Source organism: Enhydra lutris, unplaced genomic scaffold (assembly GCF_002288905.1).
Source record: "Enhydra lutris kenyoni isolate GAN:26980312 unplaced genomic scaffold, ASM228890v2 scaffoldscaffold15, whole genome shotgun sequence".
NCBI classification, from domain to species: domain Eukaryota; kingdom Metazoa; phylum Chordata; class Mammalia; order Carnivora; family Mustelidae; genus Enhydra; species Enhydra lutris.
The window spans coordinates 7,619,620-7,647,274 of NW_019154099.1; the positions used below are offsets into that span (position 1 = coordinate 7,619,620).

The window sequence follows — 27,655 nt, forward strand, 5'->3', positions numbered from 1 at the left end:
AAGAGACAGAGTAGAATGTCAGGCAACAAAGAAAGGAAGAGTCAAGGAGTTCCTGAAGAAGGTAATGAAGCAATCTTAAGAAATAAATTATTTTTTAAAAAAAGAAAGAAATAATTAAAGGATAAGCAGCAACAAAAAGGTAGTATGATAGGATAATTGTGTTAAAATGTATAGCCAAATACAATAGAAGGAAGCTATTAAATTTCTCCAGGAGGACACTTAGATGGTATTTAGAAAAGGCATAACAACAGGCCTTTAATGAAAATTCATCAACTATAATTGCTGTATACTTATTATGGTAGCACTATAATTATGCATATGTGTAAGTGGTCTGGATTAAAAAAAATGGGGACAATCAAAATATTTATACTGTTCCGTACAGGAACAGGTATAACATTATGGTAGGCTATTGTGTATTATTATGGCTTTTGATTTTGGTTTTGTTTATAGTCAGAAAGGGAATATTACCAATTCTAAATCTATTTTATTTATGAGACATATCACATTTTTCATGACTTTGAGTGAAGAAACAATAACTTTCTTAGAGTGTTTGCAACTTACAGTTTTATGTACTTTATTCTTTTGTCTAGCTCTGGCTAACCAAGGCACATCTACATTAACTGACGCTGTAGAGCAAGTTGCAAAGCAACAACAATCACAAACATCAGAAATAGAAAAAAACAAAAAAGTTTTGTTCCATTTGCAGGTAATTTACTTCATATAGTCTTTTAAATGAGTCAATACTGTCTTTAAAATGATATTGAATTAATAACAGGGAAGTTGGGAGGCTATTTGAAACTCCTGTTTTTCATGTTTACTCCTTCTTAATTATTCTATTACCCCAAAGTGAAGTCTATACAAGTATTTTAGTTTCATGGAACATTTCACACACCCAATATACAAGGATTCAGCAATGTCCTTAGAACTGTAGTATGTACATATAAAGCCCAATGTATCACATAGAATTATTTTAAATTCACTTCTATTTCAGTTTTTCCTAAAATGTTAAATTGAAGAAAGGTTAAGTTTTTAAGCCAGTGTCTTTAAAGCCATGGCTATTAGTTGTCAGTGAACATTACAAGGTGATGAGAAACATTTTTGTGTTCCTTATATTTCATAATGTATTCATGATTCCACTGTGGGGAATTTGGAAGCCATACTTGTTTTTTGTATGCAGCACAATTAGATATAACTATACTCTTAATATAGCTAAAGAAAAATGGAAATGGTGTATTTACTATGTGTTTTTTAAAGATTATTATTAAATATATTATGGAACTGAAAAATAGGCTCTAGAACCCAGCAGCCTAGTTTGAAAGGCAGAATTTGCTGCTTTTAGCTCCATTGTTTAATTTCTCTGTGCTTCTGTTTTTGTATTTGTAAAATAGAGATAATAGTACGACCTGCCTACAAGGTTTTCATGAGGATTAAATGTGTTAATATTTGTAAATATATGTACAGTATCCTGCTGGGGCCCTGGTAGACAGTATAGAGGTAGATTTTGATGTTGGCTTTAGGTATTAATGTATCAGCAGAGATATGATGATTAATAATTATACTACCATGGTAATATGGATCTCATAAATATTTACATTGCATAGTTACTTTTAGAAAATAATACATTTTTTGCAAGAGAATATAATATAATAATGTCTTAGCTCTTTATAAGGAAATTTTCTGTAAAATTTCTCACTCTCCAATGAGTTTCACAGGTGTTATTTCACTTATATCAATAGCCTACTTTTTATTAAGCATTTTGCCAAACATTGTCCTCACTCATCTATTGAAGAGGGAGACAAATAAATAAATAATTATACGCAGGGTAGTAATGTCAACAATGAAGGCATGAACACATTTAACGCTAAAGGAATGATCACAAAGTGACATTTATATTGAGTTTAAAAAAAGAAGACAGCTGGAGTTCACCTGAATATTGGCTATCTAGGACAGGTTTAAGGTTTGGGTGTGAAAAGGATGGTATTCTGGGCAAGAAGATCCCGAGAAAATTCACAGAAGCCTGAAAGAGCATTTGATACAGTCATAGAACTACAGTCGATTCTTGAATAATGTGGAGATTAGGAGTGCTACCCTGAGCTAGTTAAATCAACATATAACTTTTGACTCACCCAAAATTTAACTACAATAGTCTACTATTGACTAGAAGACTTACCAATAGACATATTTTTAAGTTACATGTTTTATATACTATATTTTTACAATAATGTCAGCTAGAGAAAAAAAAATATCATTAAGAAAATCACAAGGGGACACCTGGGTGGCTCAGTCGGTTAAACATCTGCCTTGAGCTCAGGTCATAATCCCAGGGTCCTGGAATCAAGCCTTGAGTTGCAAGTTGCACTGGGCTTCCTGCTCAGGGTGGAGTCAACTTCACCCTCTGCCTCTCCCCTTGGCTTGTTCTCTCTCACGCTCGCTCACTCTGTCTTTCAAACAAATAAAATCTTTTTTTAAAAAAATCACAAGGAAGAGAAAATACATTTATAGTACTGTACTTTTTAGATATATAAAAATCTGCCTATAAATGGACCCATGCATGTGTTGCTCAAGGGTCAACTGTATATGTGGTTTGGTGGCAGTATAGTATAGGGTATGTTTTGAGAAGTAGTGGGAGATACATACTATGATAAGAAACTTGGACATTATATTAAAGATAATGGGAAGGTTTTGGCGGGATTTAAGCAAGAGAACAAATTAGTACATTTATATTTAGAAAGAGAATTAAAGACGCATAAAAATACTTTTCATAATCCAACATCCATTCATGATAAAAACTAGCAAATTAGGAGTACAACTTCCATAATCTAAAAAAGGACATATACGTCCCTTTATGAATCCTATAGCCAACTTATCTAATGGTGAAAAAGTGAATGTTTCTCTCCTAAGACCAGGAGCAAGGAAGGCAAGGATATGTGATCTTACCACTTCTGTTCTTTCTATGGTATTGGTGGTTCAAGCAAGTGCATTCATTGAAAGAAAAATAAATAAATAAATAGTAAAAATAAATAAAAATAAATAATTTCATCCATATTGAAAGGAGGAAGTAAAACTTTTTATTTATAAAGTGTTAACACAAATTATAAAATTTTAATATTTTGAATTAGATGAACATTAAAAAGTAAGAAATATATAACTCTCGGCTCCCTCTAACATTATAAAATAATTTTCTTACTTACTGAATGGTTCCTTTTATTGTATATCAATTTTTCTATATCTGATAAATGTGTATTTTTATGTTGTGATTTTGCTACAGACATATGGATCAAAACAATAACATTCTTCTAATGTTGAATATCATGAATTAATAATAATAATATTGAAACATTTTACAGAATGAACTCCATGAGCTTGAAAAACAAATAGCATCTGTCTCTGCAGAAACTAAAGAAATAGAAAGGCAAATTTGTCAGCAAGATGCTGCCATAGAGAATGCCAAACTTCAGTGTGGGAACCTGGAAACTCAAATCAAATCCTTACATACAGAAAATGTAAAGCTTAAATTTGACATAGAAGCAGCCCAAGAAGACTTTGAGGAACACATGATAAGATATAATGAATACTACGCAAAAATAAAAGAGCATAAAGATGGTTGGGGGGAGGTAGAAAGCAAATGGTCATTCATGACTGTACTTCATGAAAAACGAGATCTTGTTAAAAAGCTAAAAAGCATGAAAGAGGAACTTATGCAAAATCTCCAAAATCCAGAAGGAAATCACATAAAACAAGTACAGGTTTGAAATATCCTTTATCAAAATTTTTTCTATTACTCTTTTTTTGCAAGTACTCTTACTTATTAAGCGAAACACTTATCATTAACTTAATAAAATGTCTATAACTGTCTTAACTAGATTCAGAAACTATTTTCACAACTTTTAAAAACTTAAATACATGAGTTATATAACAACTATACGAAATGTACAAATACATAAGGGAGTTTTTCTCAAATCCCCTGTGGATTAATAAAAATATATAGTCAAAAAATTTACAGTGAACAATTAATCCATTTGTTTCAGAAAGTGTGACTCACAAAAGTGTTGAAGTCCTCACTTCCTAGGTTAATGGATCTGACCAATTCAAATCAATTTCGTATGCTTAATGCTATTCTACAAACAATATCAATTAATAATAGTGCCTTAAGAATTTTTTTTATTTTTATACCATTTTTTGAAGACAATGGGAGATATAAACTTAAAATACCTGTTGTTTCTTGCTAGAGAATTTAAAAGATTCCTTTACACTGTTGCTGGGCAATTGCCACTATGACTACTACTTTTCTTACATCTTATTTCCATTTTGTTTTAATTTTAAGTTTTTATCCTTTTTACATTTAAATTCAATTTAATTAACATATACTGTACTATTAGTTACTGTTCCTGTGCAATGGCCAGTATGACTACCACTTTTTAAAATATCTTATTTACATTTAGTTTTAATTTTAAGTTTTTAAATCAAAGGTTTATTTGTTTGAGTAACAGTTCTTTATTCTTTGTACCTATAAAAATAATATTCTAATCCTTTTTACCAAAATTAAATGTGATGGCTAGTTTCTTTAAATTATAGATATACTAAAAATGTTGGACTTATATTGACCATTCATTGTTTGACTTGTATATTTTAAACTTCTGTAAACATACAGGAAGACATTACAGAGTTAAAGGATAAAATTGTAACTGTAAAAGAATCTATCACTGAAAAAACTTGTTTTCTTGAAGAAGAGAAAAAGACACATGAAAAATTAAGAAAAGAAATAGAGGTAAGTCTTCATTATCTGATTTCAGTGTTTTATGGTATTATTTCTTAAGCTTGTACCATATTTATAATTTCCATAGTTTACTCTCAATTTCTAAAACAGCTAGAGGAAAAAAAAGAACTATAAAAAGTAGTAAAGTTCAAGTCATTAATAGAGATAACTCCCTCATTCAGATACTTATGTCTGTGAAATGTATTCAAACAAAGCAAGCACTCATTCCTATTAAAATGTGGCCTAAAATTACTATAGGTCTCATTCCACCAACACTTTTGTTCTCAATTAATGTCTAGAAAACAGATTATCAAGTCAAAAAGCATGACAATTACTAGAGAGCTATCAGAAATTCCTTAAGTTAGAGTAAGAGACAATGGAAGTCATTAGTATTCTAAACCTCTCTGACCTCATATTTTTTATTATTAAGAATCAAATAAAAAAACTGATATACAAAATTGAAAGCAAGATTAAATTTGGGGTACCACTAGTAGATTTCTATGGTCATTATTGTTTAAATGAATGGAGAGCAAAAATGGAAAATAATATGTTGTTGAGGGCAAATAAATAATTTTCACCCTTAGGATATTAATTTGAAAACTAAAAAGATGCATTTGCTTGTGGCTAATTTGCCACAATAATAAAACATCTAAGGAATTCAATGATTCAATCTTCATCCTGGGGTGCCTGGGTGGCTCAGTGTGTTAAGGCCTCTGCCTTCGGCTCAGGTCATTATCTCAGGGTCCTGGGATCGAGCCCCGCATTGGGCTCTCTGCTCAGCGGGAGCCTGCTTCCCCCCTCTCTCTCTGCCTGCCTCTCTGACTGCCTCTCTGCCTACTTGTGATCTCTCTGTCAAAAAAAAAAAAAAAAATCCTCATCCTTACAAAACATTTAAGAAACATCATTACTTTATCTTGCATTTTTCTAGTAATCTAAATAAATGGGGTTTTTTTGGCTTCTAGATCCATATTTATTATAAAATTATAAATAGTAAGACACTATCAATGGCATCAAAATACATATAAAATGATTAATGAAATAGAAAAAAGAATACAGATATAATCTATCATAAATGGTACAAACAAAATAGGTCCACCATATGGAGAAATAAAGCAAATTTAGAAATAAAATTGTATTTCTATCTTATAACACACACATATAACAATTTCCAGGAAGATTAAAGACAATATAGGAGACAAACTTACCCACTTGTGTCAGAGAAGTATTTCTTTTAAAAGACACACACACACTATGGAGTGTTATGCCTCCATCAGAAAGGATGAATACCCAACTTTTGTAGCAACATGGATGGGACTGGAAGAGATTATGCTGAGTGAAATAAGTCAAGCAGAGAGAGTCAATAATCATATGGTTTCACTTATTTGTGGAGCATAACAAATAGCATGGAGGACAAGGGGAAATGGAGAGGAGAAGGGAGTTGAGGGAAATTGGAAGGGGAGGTGAACCATGAGAAACTATGGACTCTGAAAAACAATCTGAGGGTTTTGAAGGGGCGGGGGGTGGGAGGTTGGGGGAACCAGGTAGTGGGTATTAGAGAGAGCACGGATTGCATGGAGCACTGGGTGCAGTGCAAAAACAATGAATACTGTTACGCTGAAAAGAAAAAATTTAAAAATTAAAAAAAAAAACAAAAAAATACAATGGGGTCCCATACTTAGTCCCTTAAATTATCAATATTATAGTTGGTAAGATGTGGAGCACTTGAATTTTAATATACTGTTGCTATTAATGTAAATTGGTAAAAAGCATTTTGGAAAGGAATTCGAGATTACCTATCAATTTCTTATCCTAATATTCTTTATTGTGGTATAACTATAAGAGTAAATACACAAAATGAAAGGTTTAGTTTGATTAATTTTGACTAAGATATATATTTACACCTATGTTACCATCACCTAGATCAAGATATAAAACTTGCCCATTCATGCTCAGGAAATCCTTTTGTGCCCCTTTCCTTAAGCTACCACTATTGTGATTTTTAAAAAAACTTTATTGAGATAAAATTTACCCATTGAAAGTGCATAATTCAATGATTTTTGGTATATTCATAGATCATTTGTAACCATTTCCTTAGTTAATTTTAGAAATTTTCATCACCTCAAAACAGAAATTCCATACCCATTAGCTATGACCTCTCCATTTGTCTATTTATTTACCTGTATTTTTGCTCTATCATATTCTTCCTTCCTGATTCTCTAAAATTCCTTCTTTTTCAATTCAACTCTTTTAGGATACTTCCAATTTAACTCTTTTAGGATAGGTCTGCTAGTGACAAAGTCTTTTAGTTTTTTACATTTGAGAAGGTCTTGATTTCCCCTTCACTCCTGAAGGATATTTTTTCTACATACAGAATTCTGAGTTTGGCAACTTATTTCCACAGTTGAAAAATGCTTATTTTGTGTTACTTCTTTCTGGCCTTATTTTACATTACTTCTTTCTGTCCTCCATGATTTCTGATGAAAAACCCTCTGTCACTCAAATTGTTTTTCTCCCTATACATTTTTCAAAATGAAGTATGATTAATATACAGTGTTATATTCATTTCAGGTATACAATATATTTTTTTTAAGATTTTATTTATTTATTTGACAGACAGAGATCACAAGTAGGCAGAGAGGTAGGCAGAGAGAGAGGAGGAGGAAACAGGCTCCCTGCTGAGCAGAGAGCCCGATGTGGGGCTCGATCCCAGGACCCTGAGATCATGACCTGAGCCAAAGGCAGAGGCTTTAACCCACTGAGCCACCCAGGCGCCCCAGGTATACAATATATTGATCTTACTCATTACTTAGTGCTCATCACAATAAGTATACTCTTAATTCCCTTCACCTATTCTACCCATGTCCCCCACCACCACCCTCTCTCTGTCAACTACCAGTTTGTTTTCCCTATTGCGGAGTCTATTTTTTGGTTTATCTCTTTCTTTTGTTGTTGTTGTTTTTTTCAATTGTATGTATGCATGAGATCATATAGTATTTGTCTTTCTCTGACTTATTTCACTTAGCATTATACTGTCTAGATTCACCTATGTTGTTGCAAATGGCAGGATTTTATTCTTTTCATGGCTCAGTAATATTCCATTGTGTATATAAACAACTTCTTTATTCATTCATCTATCAGTGGACACTTGGGTTGCTTCTATAATCTGGCTATTGTAAATAATGCTATAATAAAACATAGGGTTGCATTTATCCTTTTGAATTACTGTTTTCATATTCTTTGGGTAAATACCTAATAGTGGAATTACTGGATCATATGGTAGTTCTATTTTTATTTTTTTGAGGAAATTCCATACTACTTTCCACAGTACAGAGGAAACTCCATACTGTAATTTAGTTGTAATATATATACTATATATCCACAGTTTGTATTCCCATCAACAATGCATGAGGGCTCCTTTTTCTCCACATCCTCACCAACACTTGTTTCTGGTGTTTTGCTTTTAGCCATTCTGACAGGTATGAGGTGGCCTCTTATTGTGGTTTTGATTTGCATTTCCCTGATGAGTAGTGATGTCCCCAGAAGGAACCAGCATCACTCCAAGGTGTTTGATTCTTGCTGCTTTCAAGACTTTCTCTGTCTTTAGTTTTCAGAAGTTTTTCTGGGATGTGTTTTGGCATGAATTTCTTTGGATTTATCCTATTTGGATACTCTTAGGTACTGGATTCTATAGGTTTATGTCTTTTGCCAAATTTGAGAATTTTCAGCTCTTATTTATTTGAATACTTTTTCAGCTCTGCCCCTTTTCTTTTTTCCTTCCAGAACTCTGATGACTCAAATGATCTTTTTTATGGTCCCACAGACCCCTGAGACTCTCTTATTTCGTTTTTCTCTGTTTTCGTTCTCTCTATTATTCAGATTGAGCAATTTCCAGTGTTTTGTCTTTCTTTCCCTGATTCTTTCCTCAATTCCCTTTATTCATTTTGGTATTGTGTCTTTTCCATCTGGTTCTTTATATATTTTATTCTTGTGCTGAGACTTTCTGTATTTTTGTTTCAAGCATGCTCACTGAAGAATTTTTATGATAACTGCTTTAAAGTGCTTGTCAGATCATTCTGACTTCTGTGTTTTCTTTGTGTTGGCAGAGGTTGATTATTTCATATTCAGTTGGATGAGTGTTTTACTAGAAATATGGACATGTTGGCTATTATGTTTTAAGCCTCTGGTTCATTGTTAGTTCCAGATGGTGAAGGAAGTTCATATTCTCCACTCTGTCTCCATTGACACCCATGGAAGACAGAAGGGCTTCTTGATACTTGTAGCCATAAGTGGGAGTTCTGGCTACCCACTAGGCCTCTACTGATAACCTTCTGGCTGGGAGGACAGGAACACTTCAGTTGTGCTCCTAATGTAGCATTTATTGACAACATGTGAACATGGCCTTGTTACTACCAAGCGGTGGTGAAGGGCCTAACTCTCTAGTAGGCCTTCTCTGACATTACTCAGTAAGAAGAGGAGGATGCCTTTTTACCATCAGATAGGAGTAGAAGTCCAGGATCCCCAAATGGGTTTCACTGATACCAGAAGCGTGATTTGTTACTTTCTAGTGTAGATGAAAATCCCTGGCTTCCCAATTAGCATCCTCTGACACCACCCCAGCAGGGAGATTGAGGTACCATGTTATAGCCTAGCAATGGTGGAAGTATAGGCTTACCACTTGGTCTTTACTGGTGTGGGAGGTGGCAGATGCCTCATTTTTTGCAATGTTTGACTTAGCAGTTACTACTTAAAATGTTTCTGTCTTGCTAGGTAGCCCTGTTCCTGGTTCTTTGGCTAGAGAGCAGGTGTTTCTTAGAGTTTTATTTATTTTTTATTTTTTCTACATCTATTGACAATTCCAGGTTGCTGTCCTCTCTAGTATCCACTTTGGGATATCTGAGGCAAAATAAAAAGCCAGGGAACTCACCACCATATCTTTCCTTGGGTCCTGAGATCACTAGTCAGTTTGCCTTCTTCTCTCCACCTTTTAGAAGCTTCTTATGTTTGTAGCCTTAATTTAGTTGTATTTAACAAGAGAAATAGATATTTTAAAGTACATCTACTTCATATGGACAGAGGCAGAAATGTAAATGGGTATTTCCAATGGTAAAGAGTAATGTAAGTGGTCACTAATATTAGATTTAGATGGAATGTCATTGAGCTCAAGACTTGATTTTTTTAATGTTTTCATCATTAAACTTTTTGCCCTGAATTTTATTAAACTGTTTTTAAGCTTTCATAATAGATGTACGTTTGTTAAGATTCTTCAGATGCTTTTTAATTTTAGTTTTGTCACCTCTAATACATTTTAAAATAGTCTTCAGTTCTATAAATGAAAATTTAAAAAATTAGAAATTATCCAAACTAAATTATAAAACTGAAAGACAAATATAGCCACCACATTGTCTTGAGAACATTGCATTTCTGTTAAACAATTTCTCTTATTGCTTGATGAGAATTGCACATCAATCAGACTAACTTCTTTCTCAAAACAGCCAGTTTTATAAAGAAGATAAATTCAAATACCAGAATATTGTTATTATTTTTTTCTTATTTGAGTCTTTTCTTTTCTCCCCTCTTCTGCATGTCTTTAGCCATTTCCTTGGTACAGCTCATGGTCATCTCTTACTTGAATTATAGCATTCTTTTGTTCTAATCTTAAATGCTTTCAAACATTTTGTACTTTGCATGTTTTAGTTTTGATGTTAATGTTGATTTTACAATTTTTGGTTCAGAAAAAATGAAAATAGGTTTTGAATTTCACATGTTTTGGTCAAATAGATGTTTTTTTGTATTTATAGGCCATATCTGAATGAAACAATTATTTCTAAATGTTTACCCCAAAAAGCCTTTTTCTCCAGCCTACTGTCTGACTTTATATATATTTTGGAAGATGGAATTGGTGAAAAAACTGGGGAAGCAAAATACCGTAAAAACACAAAGCTTCAAAGCAACATTCAGTGATTAAAATGTTATTTGGCAAAGCCAACAAATTTCAGGGAAGGGAGAGTTGGCAGTAAAGAAATTTTTAGCAAATGATGAGTGCTACAAGCAATATTTTGTGATAACGGATATTATGTGAAGTATTTTGAGATTCACTAGGGTTAATCTTGACTAAATTTTGTAGGATCTGAGCTCCAAATTTAAGAAGAGAGGGAAAATTTAGAGGGTTTTAAGAGCTACTAGGGATCAGGAGCAAAATATATTTTACTTGATATAATATAACATGCAGCTTATAAAATTAACTAATGCATTCATTTCTTGAGGTCACCCACAGAAATGATTCTGCAACTAAAAATCTAGTTGTGTGAGAAAAATCCAGAGAAGCAAAGGTTAAAAGCTGAGCTAAAGACAGGATAAGAATTATTCAGATATCTAGATTACATTGTAAAAATTTTATTATCTTTATTATTCTATTTTATAAAATGTACAAGAATAAATGTTCAGAAGTATTGAATCTATTGCTTATTGAGTGCCTGGTATTTTTCAAGCAGTTTTCATAAGCTATTCCATTTACATTCTCATAACCTATTTTGCAAAATCTCAGAAATTTAAATAACTTGTAAGAGGTTATTTAGCTTAGAGACAGAGTAGGATGTGAATTCAAGTCTTTTGTACTTCTCTCAATCTTTTTTAAAAAATGGTTTCATTTCAAATGGAGTGCATTCTCCTTATAAAAGATTAAAGTATTAGGGAGAAGGCTATATTTCCTTTGATGACCACTTCCCATTGCATTGCTCTCTCTTATCATGTTCACCTCTCATTAATGGCAACAAATGGTTAGTGTATATCCTTCAAGTTTTGTGTGTGTGTGTGTGTGTGTGTGTGTGTGTCTGTGTGCACTTAAATTAATGTGCATATGTATGTATGTGAAATCACTTCCTATGTAAGGGAAGATTACATAAATGTACCACACATATAATTTTGCAACTGCTTTACTTAAAAACCTGTCTCACAGATTTTTGTTCATGTTAGTATGTATGGGCCTACTTCAATCCTTCTAACTGCTACAAAATATGCTACAGTATAGCTATACCTTAATTTATTTAACCATACTACAACTGATAGACATTCAATGGGTTCCAAGTTTACACTATTAAAAGTAATGTAATGGGAGTGCCTGGGTGGCCCATTGGTTAAGCATCCAACTCTTGGTTTGGCTCAGGTATAATCTCAGGGTCCTGGGATCAAGCCCCGCATGGGGCTCAGTGCTCAGCATAGAGTCTAATTTCCTCTTCCCTCTGCTCCTCCTACCTCTCTTTCTCTCTCCCTCATAAATAAATAAAATCTTAAAAAATAAAATAATGTAATGAGCATTATAGTACACACCCTTTGCACCAAGAAGCAGAATCATTGGATCATAAGGTAAGGTCCATGATTTTTCCAATTTTTAATATGTTCTTCTAATAATTATCACCACACTACTTCTATTACCACAACTACTTCTATTACTACTACCAATATTATGACTAATAATAATATCATCTTAATTTGAAATCACTTCATACTGTTTTATGGATCTTTAACCTCCTCCTCATGAGGCTAATTGAGTAAATATTAAATTTGGCCTTACTGGGAGCCTCCATGTTCCATATTTGCTCCCTTCAAATTCATGGTTTTAACCTGAGCTGAACATGTGTGGGGGATAAAATTCCAAGGAGCAAGAATGCTGGAATTTCAGCATCTGCCCACTACAGCATCTGCCAGCTCCTCTCTACTGCCACACCTTAGGAGTAAGGATCACACTCAGAACTAAGAACATCTTTGTCTTAAAAGCCAGACTAAGAGCAAGGCCTAGACTTAAGGACAAAACTGAAATAGACACTCTAACAAAAATATTAAATAAGGTCTCACAGGATCAGTATGATCTATCAGAAAGTTACCTGATTATTTGAACAAAATTCAATACTTCAGAGGGAAATAATGGAATCCAGAGTTTATAATATATATACAACATTCAGTTAATAATGAAACATTCTTAGACATGTGAATAAATAGAAATGTATTACCCATAGCTAAGAGAATAATCAATAAAAACAGAATCACAGTTGACTCAGAAGTTGTTTGAAAATTATGATACATATATTAAATATTCTACAGAAAAATGGTGGATAAATGGGTAAAAAGAGAATTTTAGTCATTTAAAAAATGGAAATCTTAGAACTGAAAAAAAGTGGAAAGAAATTTATTGGGTGAAGTTAACAATAGGTTATACATAACAGAAGATATGCTCTTTCTTGAACTTAAAGACAGTTCAGTAGAAATCACCAAAGTAAACATATAGAGAAAAATAAAAATTTTGAAGAAATGCACAGAGCCTAAATAACCTGTGGAACCAGGTTAAGCAATGTGACATATTGGTAATCAGAGTCCCAGAAGGAGAAGACAAAAGAGAAAAGGGAACAGAAAAGTATTTGAAAAAATATTGACCATAAATGTTCCAAACTAAAAAAATAACACATAGATTCAAGAAACGTAGCAAACCCTGAGTATAAAAGTAAATTATAGTCAAGCTACTGAAAACCAAATACAAATAAAAAGCCTTAAAAGCAGCTAGGAAAAAAAATACTCTAAATACATAAGAACAGTGGTAAGAATATAATTGATTTTTTTTAAAGATTTTATTTATTTATTTGACAGAGAGAGAGAGAGAGATCACAAGCAGGCAGAGAGGCAGGCAGAGAGAGAGAGGGGAAGCAGGCTCCCTGCTGAGCAGAGAGCCCAATGTGGGACTCGATCCCAGGACCCTGAGACCATGACCTGAGCTGAAGGCAGAGGCTTAACCCACTGAGTCACCCAGGCTCCCTATAATTGATTTTGATTTTTTTAAATAGACTTTATTTTTGGAACAGTTTTAGCTTCATAGCAAAATTGAGCAGAAAGTATAGACAGTTCCCTTACCTCTTGCTCCTGCCCACAGCCTCTCACATTATCAATATCCCCAACTAGAATGATACATTTATTACAACTATGGACCTACATTAAAGCATCCTTATCACCCAGAGTCTGTAGTTTACATTAGGATTCACTCTTTGTACTTTTTATGGTTTTTGACAAATGTAATGATATGTACCCATAATATAGTATCATACAGAAGAGTTTCACTGCCCCCCAAAATCCTCAGTGCTCTGCCTTCCATCCCTACCTCCTTAATAACCCCTGTTAACCACCAAGATTTTTATTTAATTTTGCTTTTTACAAAATGACATATAGTTGGAATCATATACCTTGTACTTTTTAGATTGGCTTTCTTTAACTTAGTAAAGTACAATTAAGGTTTCTCCATATCTTGTCATGCCTTGATAGACATTGTGTGTGTGTGTGTGTGTGTGTGTGTGTGTGTGTGTGCCCCCAAATAACATTCCCTTGTCTGGGAACACCAGTTTATTTATCCATTCACATAGTAAAGGATATCTTGGTTGCTTCCAAGTTTTGACAATTATGGATAAAGCTTCTATAAACATCTACATGCATGTTATTATGTGGACATAAGTTTGCAAATCCTTTGGCTAAATACCAAGGAGTGAAATTCTTGGGTTGTCTATCAAAGGTGTGTTCAGTTTCCTTAGAAACCACTGTCTTCCAAAGTGGCTGTACCATTTTGCATTTTCACCAGCATTGAATGAAAGCTCCTCTTGCTCCATATCCTTACCAGCATCTGGTGTTGTAGGGTTTCAGATTTGGGCCATTCTAATAGGTATGTAGTGGTATCTTATTAATTTTGTTTAATTTTCATTTCCCTGATAACATGATGTGGTACATATTTTCATATGCTATTTATCATCTCTCATCTTTTTAAAAAATATTTTTATTTATTTTAGAGAGAAACAGAGAAAGCACAAAGTTGGATGAGGGTCAGAGGGAGAGGGAGAGGGACAAGCAAGCTTAGTGCCTAGCAGGGAGCCTAATGTGAGGCTCCGTTCCAGGACCCCAAGATCATGACCTGAGCTGAAGGCAGATGCTTAACCAACTGAGCCACCCAGGCACCCCCCTGTCTATCATCTTTAGTGAGGTGTCCATTAAGGTCTTTGGCCCATTTTAAAATCTGATTTTTGTTATTGGTGTTGATTTTTAAGAGTTCTTTGTATATTTGAATAAAATCATTCATCAGATGTGTCTTTTTAAAACCTTTTCTCCCAGTCTGTGGCCTCTCTTATCATTCTTTTGTGATAGTGTCTTTTACAGAGCAAGGTTTTTAATTTTAATGAAGTCCATCCTATCAATTATTTATTCCATGGCTTGTGCCTTTGGTGTTGTATCGTAAAGTCATCACTCATACCCAAGATCATCTGGGTTTTTTTCCTAAATTATCTTTCAAGAGTTTTTGCATTTTATGTTTAGGTCTGTGATTTACTTTGAGTTAATTATTGTGAAGGATATAAAGTCTTTGTCTAGATTTATGGTTCTGCATGTGGATGACCAATTGTTTCCATGCCGTTTGTTAAAGGAACTGTCTTTGCTTCACTGTATTACCTTTGTTTCTTTGTCAAAGATCTGTTGACTATTTTTATGTGGGTCTATCTCTGGGCTCTCCATTCTATTACACTGATCTATCTGCTGTTCTTTTACCAGTACCAGACTGTCTTGATTACCACAACTTTACGGTAAAGTTTGAAGTTGGATAGTATCAGTTTTCAGTGTCAGCCATCCTGGGTCTTTTGCCTTGTCATGTAGACATTAGAATCAATTTATTGATATCTGTAAAATAACTTGCTGAGGTTTTTTTTTTGTTTTGTTTTTTGTTTTTTGTTTTTTTTGTCAGGGAGAGAGGGAGATAGAGCAAGCACAGGCAGACAGAATGGCAGGCAGAGACAGAGGGAGAAGCAGGCTCCCCGCCAAGCAAGGAGCCCGATGTGGGACTCAGTCCCAGGACGCTGGGATCATGACCTGAGCTGAAGGCAGCTGCTTAACCAACTGAGCCACCCAGGCGTCCCCTTGCTGAGGTTTTGATTGGATTTGCATTGACTCTACACATAAAGCTGGGGAGAACTGACATATTGGTTATATTGAGTCTTCCTATCCATGAACATGGACTATCTCTTTGTGTGTTTATTCTTTCATTTCTTTCGTCAGGGTTTTGTAGTTTAACTTATATAAATCTTATACATGTTTTGTTAGATTTATATGTAAGTATTTCATTTGGGGGCAGATGCTAATGTAAATGGTAAGTTTTTTTCATTTCAAATTCTACTTGTTCATTACTGGCATATAGGAAAATGATTGACTTTTGTAACTTTTGTAACATTCTATAATTTGCAACCTTGCTATAATTGATTATTGAGTTTTTAAAAGCATAGACATAGAGGCCAATACAAATAGAAGGCGTCATTAAATTGCTGGTACAAGAAAAAAGGTCAAGCAAGAATTCCATATAAAATCTATTATCTAATGAAATTTTTTTAAATGAGGGTGAAACATTTAATTCAGTTAAATCAGAGATGATGAGCTTTGCTTCCGATAGACTTATACTACAAGAAAAACTAAAGTTCTTAAAGCTGAAAGGAAATATGAACAGATGGATTAACAACAATGAAATTAAATCAGTAATCAAAAAACTCCCAACAAATGAAAGTCCAGGACCAGATGGCTTCACAGATGAATTCTACCAAACATGTAAAGAAAAGTTGATATCTGCTAATCTCAAACTTTCCCAAAAAATAGAAGAGGAAGGGAACTTCCAAATTCATTCTATGAGACCAGAATTACCCTGATACCAAAACCAGATAAAAACACAGGAAAAAAAGGAGAACCACAGGTTAATATCTCTGATGAATATAGATGCAAAAATCCTCAGCAATATTAGCAAACTGAATCCAAAAATACATTAAAAAATCATTCACCATTATCAAGTGGGATTTATTTCCAGAATGTAAGGATGGTTCAATATCCAAAAATCAACCAACATGATGCATCACATCAATGAGAGAAAGGATAAAAAACTAAGAGAAAGGATAAAAACCATATGATCATTTCAATAGATGCAGAAAAAACATTAAATGAAGTACAACATCCATTCATAATAAAAACCCTCAACAAAGTATATTTATAGGGAACATACCTCAACATAATAAAAGCCATATATGAAAAACCCATAGTTAACATCATATTCAATGGTGGAAAACAGAGCTTTCTCCTAAGGTCAAAAAGAAGACAAGGTTGTCTACTCTCACCACTTTCATTCAATATGTACTGGAACTCCTAGCCACAGCAATCAGACAAGAGAAAGGAATAAAAGGCATCCAAATTGGTAAGGAAGAAGTAAACCTTTCACTATTTGCAGATGACCTGACATTATATACACTACATACATAGAAAACCCTAAAGATTCCACCAAATAACTGTTAAAACTGATAAATGAATTCAGTAAGATCACAGGATAAAAAAAATCAATATACAGAAATCTGTTGCATTTCTATACACTAATAATGAAGCAGCAGAAAGAGAAATTAATCTCATTTATAATTCCACTAAAAATAATAAAATATCTAGGAGTAAACTTAACCAAAGAGGTGAAAGACCTGTATTCTGAAAACTATAAAACACACTGATGAAAGAAAGTGAAGATGACACAAATAAATGGAAAGACATTCCATGCTCATGGGTTGGAAGAACAAATATTGTTATAATGTCTATACAACCCAAAGCAGTCTACAGATTTAATGCAATCTCTATCAAAATACCAACAGAATTTTTCACAGAACTAAAACAAACAATCCTAAAAATCTGTGGGACCACAAAAGACCTTGAATAGCCAAAGCAATCTTGAAAGCAAAAAACAAAAGTAGAGGTATCACAATCCAACTTCAAGTTATATTATAAAGCTTAGGAAACAAAACAGTATGATACTGGACAAAAATAGACACATAAATCAATAGAACAGAATAGAAAGCCCAGAAACAAACCCACAATTATAAGGTCAATTAATCATCAAAAAGGAGGCAAGATTATGCAATGGGAAAAAGACAGTCTTTTCAACAAATGATACTGGGAAAACTGGACAGCTGCATGCAAAAGAATGAAACTGGACCACTTTCTTACACCATACCCAAAAATAAACTCAGAATGGACAAAAGATCCCACTATGAAACCTGAAACCACAAAAATACAAGAAGAGAACACAGGCAATAATTTCTTTGACATTGGCCATAGCAACATTTTTCCAGTTAAGTCTCCTGAAGCAAGGGAAACAAAACTAAAAATAAACTATTGGTACTACATCAAAATAAAAATCTTCTGCACAGTAAAGGAAACAATCAACAAAACTTAAAGGCAACCTATAGATTGGGAGAAGATATTTGCAAATGACATACCCAATAAAGGATTAGTACTCAAAAATATAAAAAAAACTTACAAATCTCAACACCCAAAACCCAAATAATTCAATTTTAAAATGGGCAAAATATATGAACAGACATTTCTCCAGAGAAGACATACGGATGGCCAATAGACATGAAAAGACGCTCATCATCACTTATCCTCAGAGAAATGCAAATCAAAACTATGATCAGATATCACTGCACCCCTGTCAGAATGGCTAAAATCAACAGCAAAAAAAACAACAGGGGTTGATGAGGATGTGGAGAAAAAGGAACCCTGTGCACTCTTGTTGGGAATCCAAACTGGTGCAACCTCAGTGGAAAACAATATGGTGGTTCCTCAAAAGATATTTCAAGATTCCTTAAAAATAATAGAGCTACCCTATGATCCAGCTATCACACTACTGGGTGTTTGCCTAAAGAATACAAGAACACTAATTCAAAGGGATACATAAACCCCTATGTTTATAGCAGCATTATTTACAGCAGCTATATGGAAGCAGCCCAATTGCCCATCATAAAGAAATGGTATATATACATATACATACATATGTACATATACATACATATATATAATGGAATATTATTCAGCTGTAAAAAAAGAATGAAATCTTGCTGTTTGCAATGACACAGATGGTGCTAGAGAGTATTCTAAGCAAAATTAGCCAGAGAAAGACAAATACCATATGATTTCACTTATATGTGGAATTTAAGAAACAAAACAAGCAAAGGGAAAGGAGAGAGAGAGAGGAAAGAGAAATCAAGAAACTGACTCCTAATTACAGACAACAAACCAATGGTTATCAGAGGGGAGCTGGGTGGGGGGTAGGAGTGAAGTAGATAATGGTTAATCCCCAGAGCACAGGATGACATACAACACAGGAAGTGCTGAATCACCATATTGTCCACCATATTGTCCACCTGAAACTAATATAGCACTGTATGTTAACAAAATAAAATAAAAACTTAAAAAATAAGAAAGCTGGTTTTGGTTTTATTAATATCAAGTAGATTTCAGAGTACAGACTACTAAGCTAGATTCAATTAATGAAAAAGGAATAATAAAACTAAATGTGAATTCACCTAATCAGAGTTTCAAAACACATAAGAAAAACTGACAGAACTAAAAATAAAAAGAGACAAATCTACAATCATATTGGAGATTTTAATAACTTTTTGGAATTATTGCTAGAACAGTAGAGAAAATCAGTAAGCACATAGAAAATTTGAACAACTTACCTACTAACTTAACCTACTATTTATAAAATAGTCCAACTGACAACTATTGATTGTATGTTATTTTCAAGTGTCAATGGAACATTCACCAAGATAAATGATACACTAGATGATAAACTGCAAACAATTTGAAGCTCTCAGTCACAGCAGAATTCAATTAGAAATCAATAACTATAAGATAGCTACAAAATACATAAACATTTTAAAATTGGGCATTATAATGCTAAATAACCCATGAGTGAAAAAAAAAATCACAAGAATTGGAAAATAATTGAAGTTAGGGGTGCCTGGGTGGCTCAGTTGGTTAAGCATCTGCCTTCAGCTCAGGTCATGATTGCTGGGGTTATGGGATATAGCCCCGCCTAAGTCTCCCTGCTCAGAGGGGAGTCTGCTTCTCCCTCTCCCTCTGCCACTCCCCCACTGCCCCTGGCTCATGCTCTCTCTCTCCTAAATAAATAAATAAAAACTTTTTTAAAAGGAAAATATTTGTATTTATTGATGATGAAAACATATTTGAAAAATTGGGAGTTGTAGCTAAAGCAGTGTTTAGAGGAAATTTTATATATTTAAATGCCTATATTAGAAAAGAAAAAAACTTTAAAAATAATTATCTAAGCCTCTACCATAAGAAACTAGAAAAATAAGAATAAATTCAGCCAAAATCAAATGGAAGAAATAAAATGATAAATAGCAGAAATCATTAGAAAACGGGGGGGGGGGAGGAGAAAAAAATCAACAAAACCAAAAACTGGAAAGACTAATACAATTGATAAACCATAGCAATATGGATCAAGAAAAGAAAGAAAACAATGGGGACACTACTTCAGGTACTGTAGACTTATAAAGGTGATAAAGTCCTATTATGAACAATTTTATGTCAGTAAATTTAACAACTTAGAGGAAATGGACAAATTTTTAGAAAAACACACATATAACTAACACAAGAAATCGCTTGTATGATTAGGCTTATGATCTATTTCAAGTTAGGCTTTATAAATGGTGTGAAGTAGGAATCAATGAAATTAAATTTATCAGTAAAACCTTTCCCATAAGAAAAATATCAGACTGACATGTCATCACTGGTAAATTCTATCAAATATCTAAAGAATAAATAACACCCAGCCTACACAAACTCTTTCGGAAAATGGAGGAAACTCTTTCCAACTCTTTTGAGGAGGCCAGCATAACCCTGATATAAAAACAAACAAACAAACAAACAGTGACATTACCAGAAATGAGAGACCAATGTCCCTTATGAGTATAGATGCAAAAATCCCTAATGAAATCTTTCAGATTGAATTCAAATACATATATATATATATACAGAGAGAGAGAGAGAAAGAGAGAGAAAGTTTTGATTTTCACCTTTCAAAAAGTAAACAAGGTAATTCAGTACATTAGCAAAATTAAAGGAGTTAAAAAGAAATAACTTGATAGTTGCAGAAACAGCATTAGACAAAATTCAACACCATTCATAATAACAACTGTCAGCAAATTAAGAATAAAAGGAAATTTTCTCAGCCTATTTAAGGGCATCTATAAAACAACTTACAGCTAACAACATCATATCTACTATAAAATGTTGAATGGTTTTCCCCCAAAGTTTGGAAATAAAACAAAGATGTATTATCCTATCTCCTCTATGCAACATTATATTAAGAAATCCTAATCGGTGCTATAAGACAAGAGAAAATATGGCATAAAGATTGTAAAGAAGTAAAATTATATTTACAGACAGAATGATTGCTTATGTAGAATCTAAATCTAAATCTAAAGAATCTACAAAAAGACTAATAAACAAGTAAATTTAGTAAGGTCACAGGATAAAAGGTTAAGACAAAAAATCAATTGTATTACTATATAGATTCCAAGAAGTAGCAACAAACAACTGAAAAGTGAAATGAATAAAACAAAACTCTTCATTGACACTAAAGAACACAAAATATTTGCTAAGATATTTCATGAAAAAATCTATAAAACTTCTATAATAAAAATATTAATGAGAAATTAAAGAACATTAAATAAATGGAATGATATACTAAGTTCATGATCTAGAAAACTCAATATTTTAATGTCAACATTCCCAAAATATTATCTTTAGGTTCAACAACATTCCATAAAAATCTCAGTAGATATCTTTTGTAGAAATTGACAAGCTGTTCTAAAATATATATGCTAATACAAAGGATCTAGTTAGCCAAAACAAACTTGAAAAAGAAGAATAGAGTTGTAATACTGCCTTAACTGATATTAAGATTTATTATGAAGCTACAATTAAGAAACTGTTGTATTGATGAAAGGATAAATAAATGGACCAATGGAACAGAACACAGTTCAAAAACCAATAACTTTGTCAATTTGATTGGATATTGGATGTTGGATATCTGTTTGGAAAAAATGAACCCCTGTGTCTACTTCACAACAATGCCTACTTCATGTAACAATGCATTTGAAATAGATCAGAGATCTAAATGTAAAACTAAAACTCTAAAGCTTCTAGAAGAAACCATAGGAGAGTATCTTTATTAAGATTTGGGTTAAGCAAAGACTTCTTAGAACACAAAATGCACTAACTATAATGAAAAATATTGATACACTGGAACTCAAACTTTGAAACCTCATTCTTCAAAAGATACTATCAAGAAAATGAAGACAGAGGTGCCTGGATGGCTCAGCTGGTTAAGCATCCAACTCTTGATTTTGGCTCAGGTCATGATCTCAGGGTTGTGAGATTGAACCCTATGCCCAGTGGGGAGCCTGCTTAAGATTCTCTCTCCACCTCTACCCCCACCCCACACCACATGCTGCTTAAAAAACGGGGGGGGGGGAATGAAAAGACAAAATTATAGGAGTAAAAATATTTGCAATACATACAGGTCAGGGAAGACTTATATCAAGGGCCTATATATAAAGAGCTCTTAATCCATTTTAAAAATGGGCAAAAGATATAAACAAATTTCACAGAACACATAGGATAGCCACTAAGTTCATGAAAAGATGCTCAGCATCTTTCACCATCAAGGAAATGAAAATTAAAACCACGGGGTGCCTGGGTGGCTCAGTGGGTTAAGCCTCTGCCTTCGGCTCAGGTCATGATCTCAGGGTCCTAGGATCGAGCCCCGCATTGGGCTCTCTGCTCCACGGGGAGCCTGCTTCCCCCTCTTACTCTCTGCCTGCCTCTCTGCCTACTTGTGATCTCTGACTGTCAAATAAATAAATAAAATCTTTAAATAAAAAAAAGAAAGAAAATTAAAACCACAATAGGATATCATTTCACAACCAATAGAAGGGTTAAAATTACAACAAATGGTAATACCAAATGTTGTTAAGGGTATGAAGCAACTGGAACTCTCTTGCTTTTTTGGTGAGATTATAAAATGGTGCAACTGCTTTAGAAAATGGTTTGGCAGTTTATTAAAAAATTAGCAAATACATTGTATGTCTTAGCAATTCCATCCCTAGGTGTTTACTCAAGGGAAAAAAATGTCTTAAAATAAAACTTGCATATGAATGTTCATAGAAGCTTTATTCATAATAGCCCCAAAAGAGAAACACTACAAATGACCCTCAAGAACAGAATGAATAAACAAATTGAGGAATATCCATATAATGGAATACTATTAAGTGATAAAAAGAATGAAATACTGACACAACATGGGTGTATACATTTGTCAAAAGTCATTTAACCATACCCTAAAAATCTGTGTTTTTATACTTCCACAAGTATATTTAACCATACTTTTTAGATTAAATAACTAAAAGAGAAGTTATATGACATGTTCAAATGACGAACAGTGATCTCCAAGTCTTTTAAGTAGAGCGTTTTCTCCATTGTAAAACAATGGCATTTTATGAGTCTCTGTTACATTCTGAACAATACAGAATTTAGCAATATATTTTATATAACATTCTTCTCAAAGTAGGGTAGCCATCATTTGATTTCCAAAAGCTGTCTCATTTTATACACATATTTCTTCAGTAATTTATTCAACATATTTATTGTGCTCATACTATGTGCTAATTACTCTTTAGGCTCTGATAATGGAGTGGTGAATAAAATAGCACATGATTCCTTCACTTTCCTACGCATGTGCTACATTCTTCACAAAACACTTTCTAATATATGTCTTTATGAACTTGCATTCTAGCTGGAGAGACAGACAAAAAAGATATGTAAGTAAGACCTATTAGCTAAGGATAGTGTTAAGGACAAAAAAAAAATGGAACAGAGAAGGGAATATGTAATACATGTATTGCAGGGAAAGAGAAGATGAAATATTAGATCTTGCAGCCATCAAAAACATTACTGAGAAGGACTCTTTCAGCAAAATCCTAAAAGTGAAGGAGCAAAGCATGCAGATCTGAAGATGAGATTTCCAGGAAAAAGAAAAAGCAAGTGTAAAGGTCTTAAGATGGAACATACCTTGGCTCAGAGAATAGAAGAACAGGGTGGCTGGAGTGGAGGGAACACAGAAAAAAGCATTGATGAGGTCAGATTTGGCTTTTACAGGGCCTTGCTTTCTTTTTGCCACTGTGTTTCGTTGGTCCCACCCCTCCTTCACTATTGTTCTTATTTCTGCCTTGCCAGCAATGGTAACTATGGAGAGTAGTAGCCCATCCACTTCCTAGAGGCAAAAAGTTCAGTTCTGTACAGAACCATTTACATCCTTAGTGCCTACAGATATTCAAGTTTGATATTCAGACTTGATATTCAAACAGATATTCAAAGTCTGAACATTACCAGTAGAGGCTGAACAAATGCTTGTCTTTTTAGAAGGCTCACAAGGCAAACTTGGCCTTTATAAAGTCATGTCTGGTCCCTCCCTCTTTCTTTTTTTTTTTCCCTTTGTGCATTTGTTGGTGGTGGTGGTGTCTGTGTGTGTGATGTTTTATTTGGTTGTTGTGTTTGGGGTTTTTTGTTTGTTTGTTTAGTTTCAAGTTTTTATTTAAATTCCAGTAAGTTACCAGAGGGGAGGTGGGTGGCAGGATAGGGGCAAGAGGTGATGGGGATTAAGGAGTGTACCTGTGGTGTGATGAGCACTGGGTGATGTATGAAATTGTTGAAACACTATATTATACACATGAAGCTAATATAATTCTATATGTTAACCAGAATTAAAATAAAATAAGATAAATGAAATTTTGGCATGTGAAAAAAAAAGTCACTTCTTCATCAAAACTGCCTTTTAGCCTTGGAAACTTAGAAAGTTATTCTTGTTAGTGTCCCAGCATTTGGTAGACATGGAGAGATGTTAGTACAGTCCACAAGAAACTGACATATAAAGCTCAAGTATCAGTTTATTAGTTTATAATAATAAAACTCTAAAGGAAACCAGATAAATATGAGTCATTAGTGCTTCTTCTTCCTATAAGGAAACTACCTACCTTGGAAGCCAAATTATTTCAAGTTTAGTTAGTGAGCATGGAAATCAAAGCTGTTATCTGAGTTTGACTGTTCTTGGCCTCTGGCTCTGGGTGCTCAAAGAGCCAATCTCCATAACAGAGTTATACTTCTCAGATAAATAATCCCTACCAGCGTATGACTCCTTCACCTTTCTATGTATATACTACATTCTCCACAAAACCTCTTCTAAAGATATATTCTTTCTTTAGAAGTATCAAAATCTTCTGTGACATCTAGCTATGACTGATGATCTGGATTTCCCCTAAGGGACTTTGCACAGCTCTACTCTGATCTATTCTGTATTAGTTTCATAGCTTAACTATTGAAGAATAATTTTAGAAGAATGCTACTAATGCTACTATGACCAAAGCTTTTGATTAACCAAAAATTTGTTTTAGTTATTTTATTTCTATGAATATATTCTATGAACAGGGGTATGAACATATTTAGTGACTATACTCTTCCTCTTCTATTGGATATATATTCTATTGGATACACCAATGAATATATATTATATATAAATATATTATGTATAGTGGATATATATTTTTAATATAGAAATATTTTCAATGTTTTAAAAAATCTTCTTTTGAACCAGCTTCATATCTAATATGATGTTTCAGTTTATTCTAATTTATTTCTAATCATTTTCAAGTCATTTTTTTTATTTTGCCAACATATTAGCAGGCCTAATTCCACCAATTTCAATGAATTATCTGAATTCACAGAATTAACAAAACTTGGACATTTAAAAAGACATAAAGTTTATAGGAACTTATGTGAATTTTTTTGTTGATGAGTTTTCACTTCGTTTTTATAGCAGTACTTTGGAATACTTAGAGTGTCTTGGTCCCTGTTCCCCTGCTATTGCTGCAGAGTTGTTTCAATATAACTTATTTCCTTGGTAATCATGACTGTTTTATTTTATGTATTAAAAACATTATTCTGGGGCGCCTGGGTGGCTCAGTGGGTTAAGCCGCTGCCTTCGGCTCAGGTCATGATCTCAGGGTCCTGGGATCGAGCCCCGCATGGGGCTCTCTGCTCAGCAGGGAGCCTGCTTCCTCCTCTCTCTCTGCCTGCCTCTCTGCCTACTTGTGATCTCTCTCTGTCAGATAAATAAATAAAATCTTTAAAAAAAATTATTCTAAGGAGTCCATAGTATTCATCATACTGTTGAAAGAACCCGTGGCATAGTAAAGGTAAAGAAATTGTGCTGAGGGAGGAGCTTGGAAATAGAGATGGAGTAACCTTTGCTGGGGGAAAAGCAGAGAGAAGATTCAAGATGTAGAGAAATTTGAACCCACACACAGGAATCATGGGAATGTAAAAATGGTACAGTCGCTGTGGAAAACAGTCTGGCAATTGCTCAAGTGGTTGAGCACAGAATTACCAAATGATCCCTCGGTTCTGTTCTTCAGTATAGACTCTAGAGAAGTGAAAACATAAATTCACACAAAAACTTGCATATGCGGGGCGCCCGGGAGGCTCAGTGGGTTAAAGCCTCTGCCTTTGGCTCAGGTCATGATCCCAGGGTCCTGGGATCGAGCCCTGCATTGGGCTCTCTGCTCGGCGGGGAGCCTGCTTCCTCCTCTCTCTCTGCCTGCCTCTCTGCTTACTTGTGATCTCTGTCAAATAAAAAAAATAAAAAAAAAACTTGCACATGAATGTTCATAACTGTATTGTTCATAATAGCCAAAAACTGGAAACAAATGTCCATCAACTGATGAATTGGGTAAATAAATTTTGATATTATTCTATAATGGAATATTATTTGACAGTGAAAAGGAATGAAGTACTAATACATACATACAACATGGAAGACCCTTAAAAAGATTATGCTAAGTTGAAGAAGACAGTCACAAAAAAAATGTACTGTATGATATCATTTATAAGAAATATACAGAATAGGCAAATCTATATAAAGAGAAAGATTAGTAATTTTCTAGTGCTAAGAGTGGGGGTATGGGAATGGGAAGTCACTCATAGCAGGTACTATCTTTTGACATAATGAATATGTTCTAAAAATTGATTGTGGTAACAGTTGTACAACTCTGTGAATGTACTAAAACCCATTTTGAATTGTCCACTTTACAGGATGGATTGTATAATATGTGAATTTTATCTTAATAAAGCTGTTGTAAAAAAGAAGATTAAGTATTTTTTGTATAGATAACATTAATATCATGAATTTTTTTCCTTTCTCTTTTCTCGTGGCCTGACACCAAAAACCTTGCACTTTCCACCATGCTTCATTGCTTTCCAGTGTAGCCTTGCCTAGCTCAGCATAAATATACTGTTCTACTTACTGTTATGACTACATGATCTTTTGAATCTTTGAGATGGATGGGTCTATGTTTCAGTGAACTACTGGATATAGGGAATGAAACCATTATTCCAAACTGGTAACTGTTTTGATAACTTGAAGGCACTCCATCACAGATTCTTTGCTTGAATTCAGATCTCAAATATCATCACTTGTTAGCTATAAACCATGGTTGAATTACTTAAACTCTTTGATCTTCAGGTTTTTTTGTACAAAAATAGAGATAATAATATCCATCTACATCATATGGTGTTATGAGAATATAATTATGCCCAAAAAGCTCTCAGTGTAGTATCTAACATGTAATAAGTTTTGAATAGCTATTATTACTGTTGATTTTTATTACCATTATTATTTACAGTGAGTAATTTCTAATCAAGTGTTCTCTTCTTTAAAGGAGTCAAAATATCCTTTATGGCTATTTACTACTTATCCTTCTCAAGCCCTGTTGATGTGTACTGTTTTTTTAATAGGTGCAACATAAGAGATATGGTGCAATTCTTAAGCGTTTGCATTGTCAGGTGAACAAAATTCAGTCAAATAAAAGACAATGGCAATGGAACATTCACCAATTGGAAAAAACTGCAGCTGAACTAAGAAAACGCATTGGAATGAAAGATTAA

General features: G+C 33.6%; 1 protein-coding gene across 1 annotated transcript; it reads left to right on the forward strand.

Annotated features, from left to right (window-relative positions):
- On the forward strand, nucleotides 1-27,655 carry LOC111147135 (coiled-coil domain containing 122). The gene is made up of 5 exons (XM_022503039.1): nucleotides 1-61; nucleotides 591-706; nucleotides 3,348-3,746; nucleotides 4,652-4,768; nucleotides 27,506-27,655. The coding sequence occupies exons 1-5, from the start codon at nucleotides 16-18 to the stop codon at nucleotides 27,653-27,655; spliced, it is 828 nt and encodes a 275-aa protein (XP_022358747.1). The 5' UTR covers nucleotides 1-15.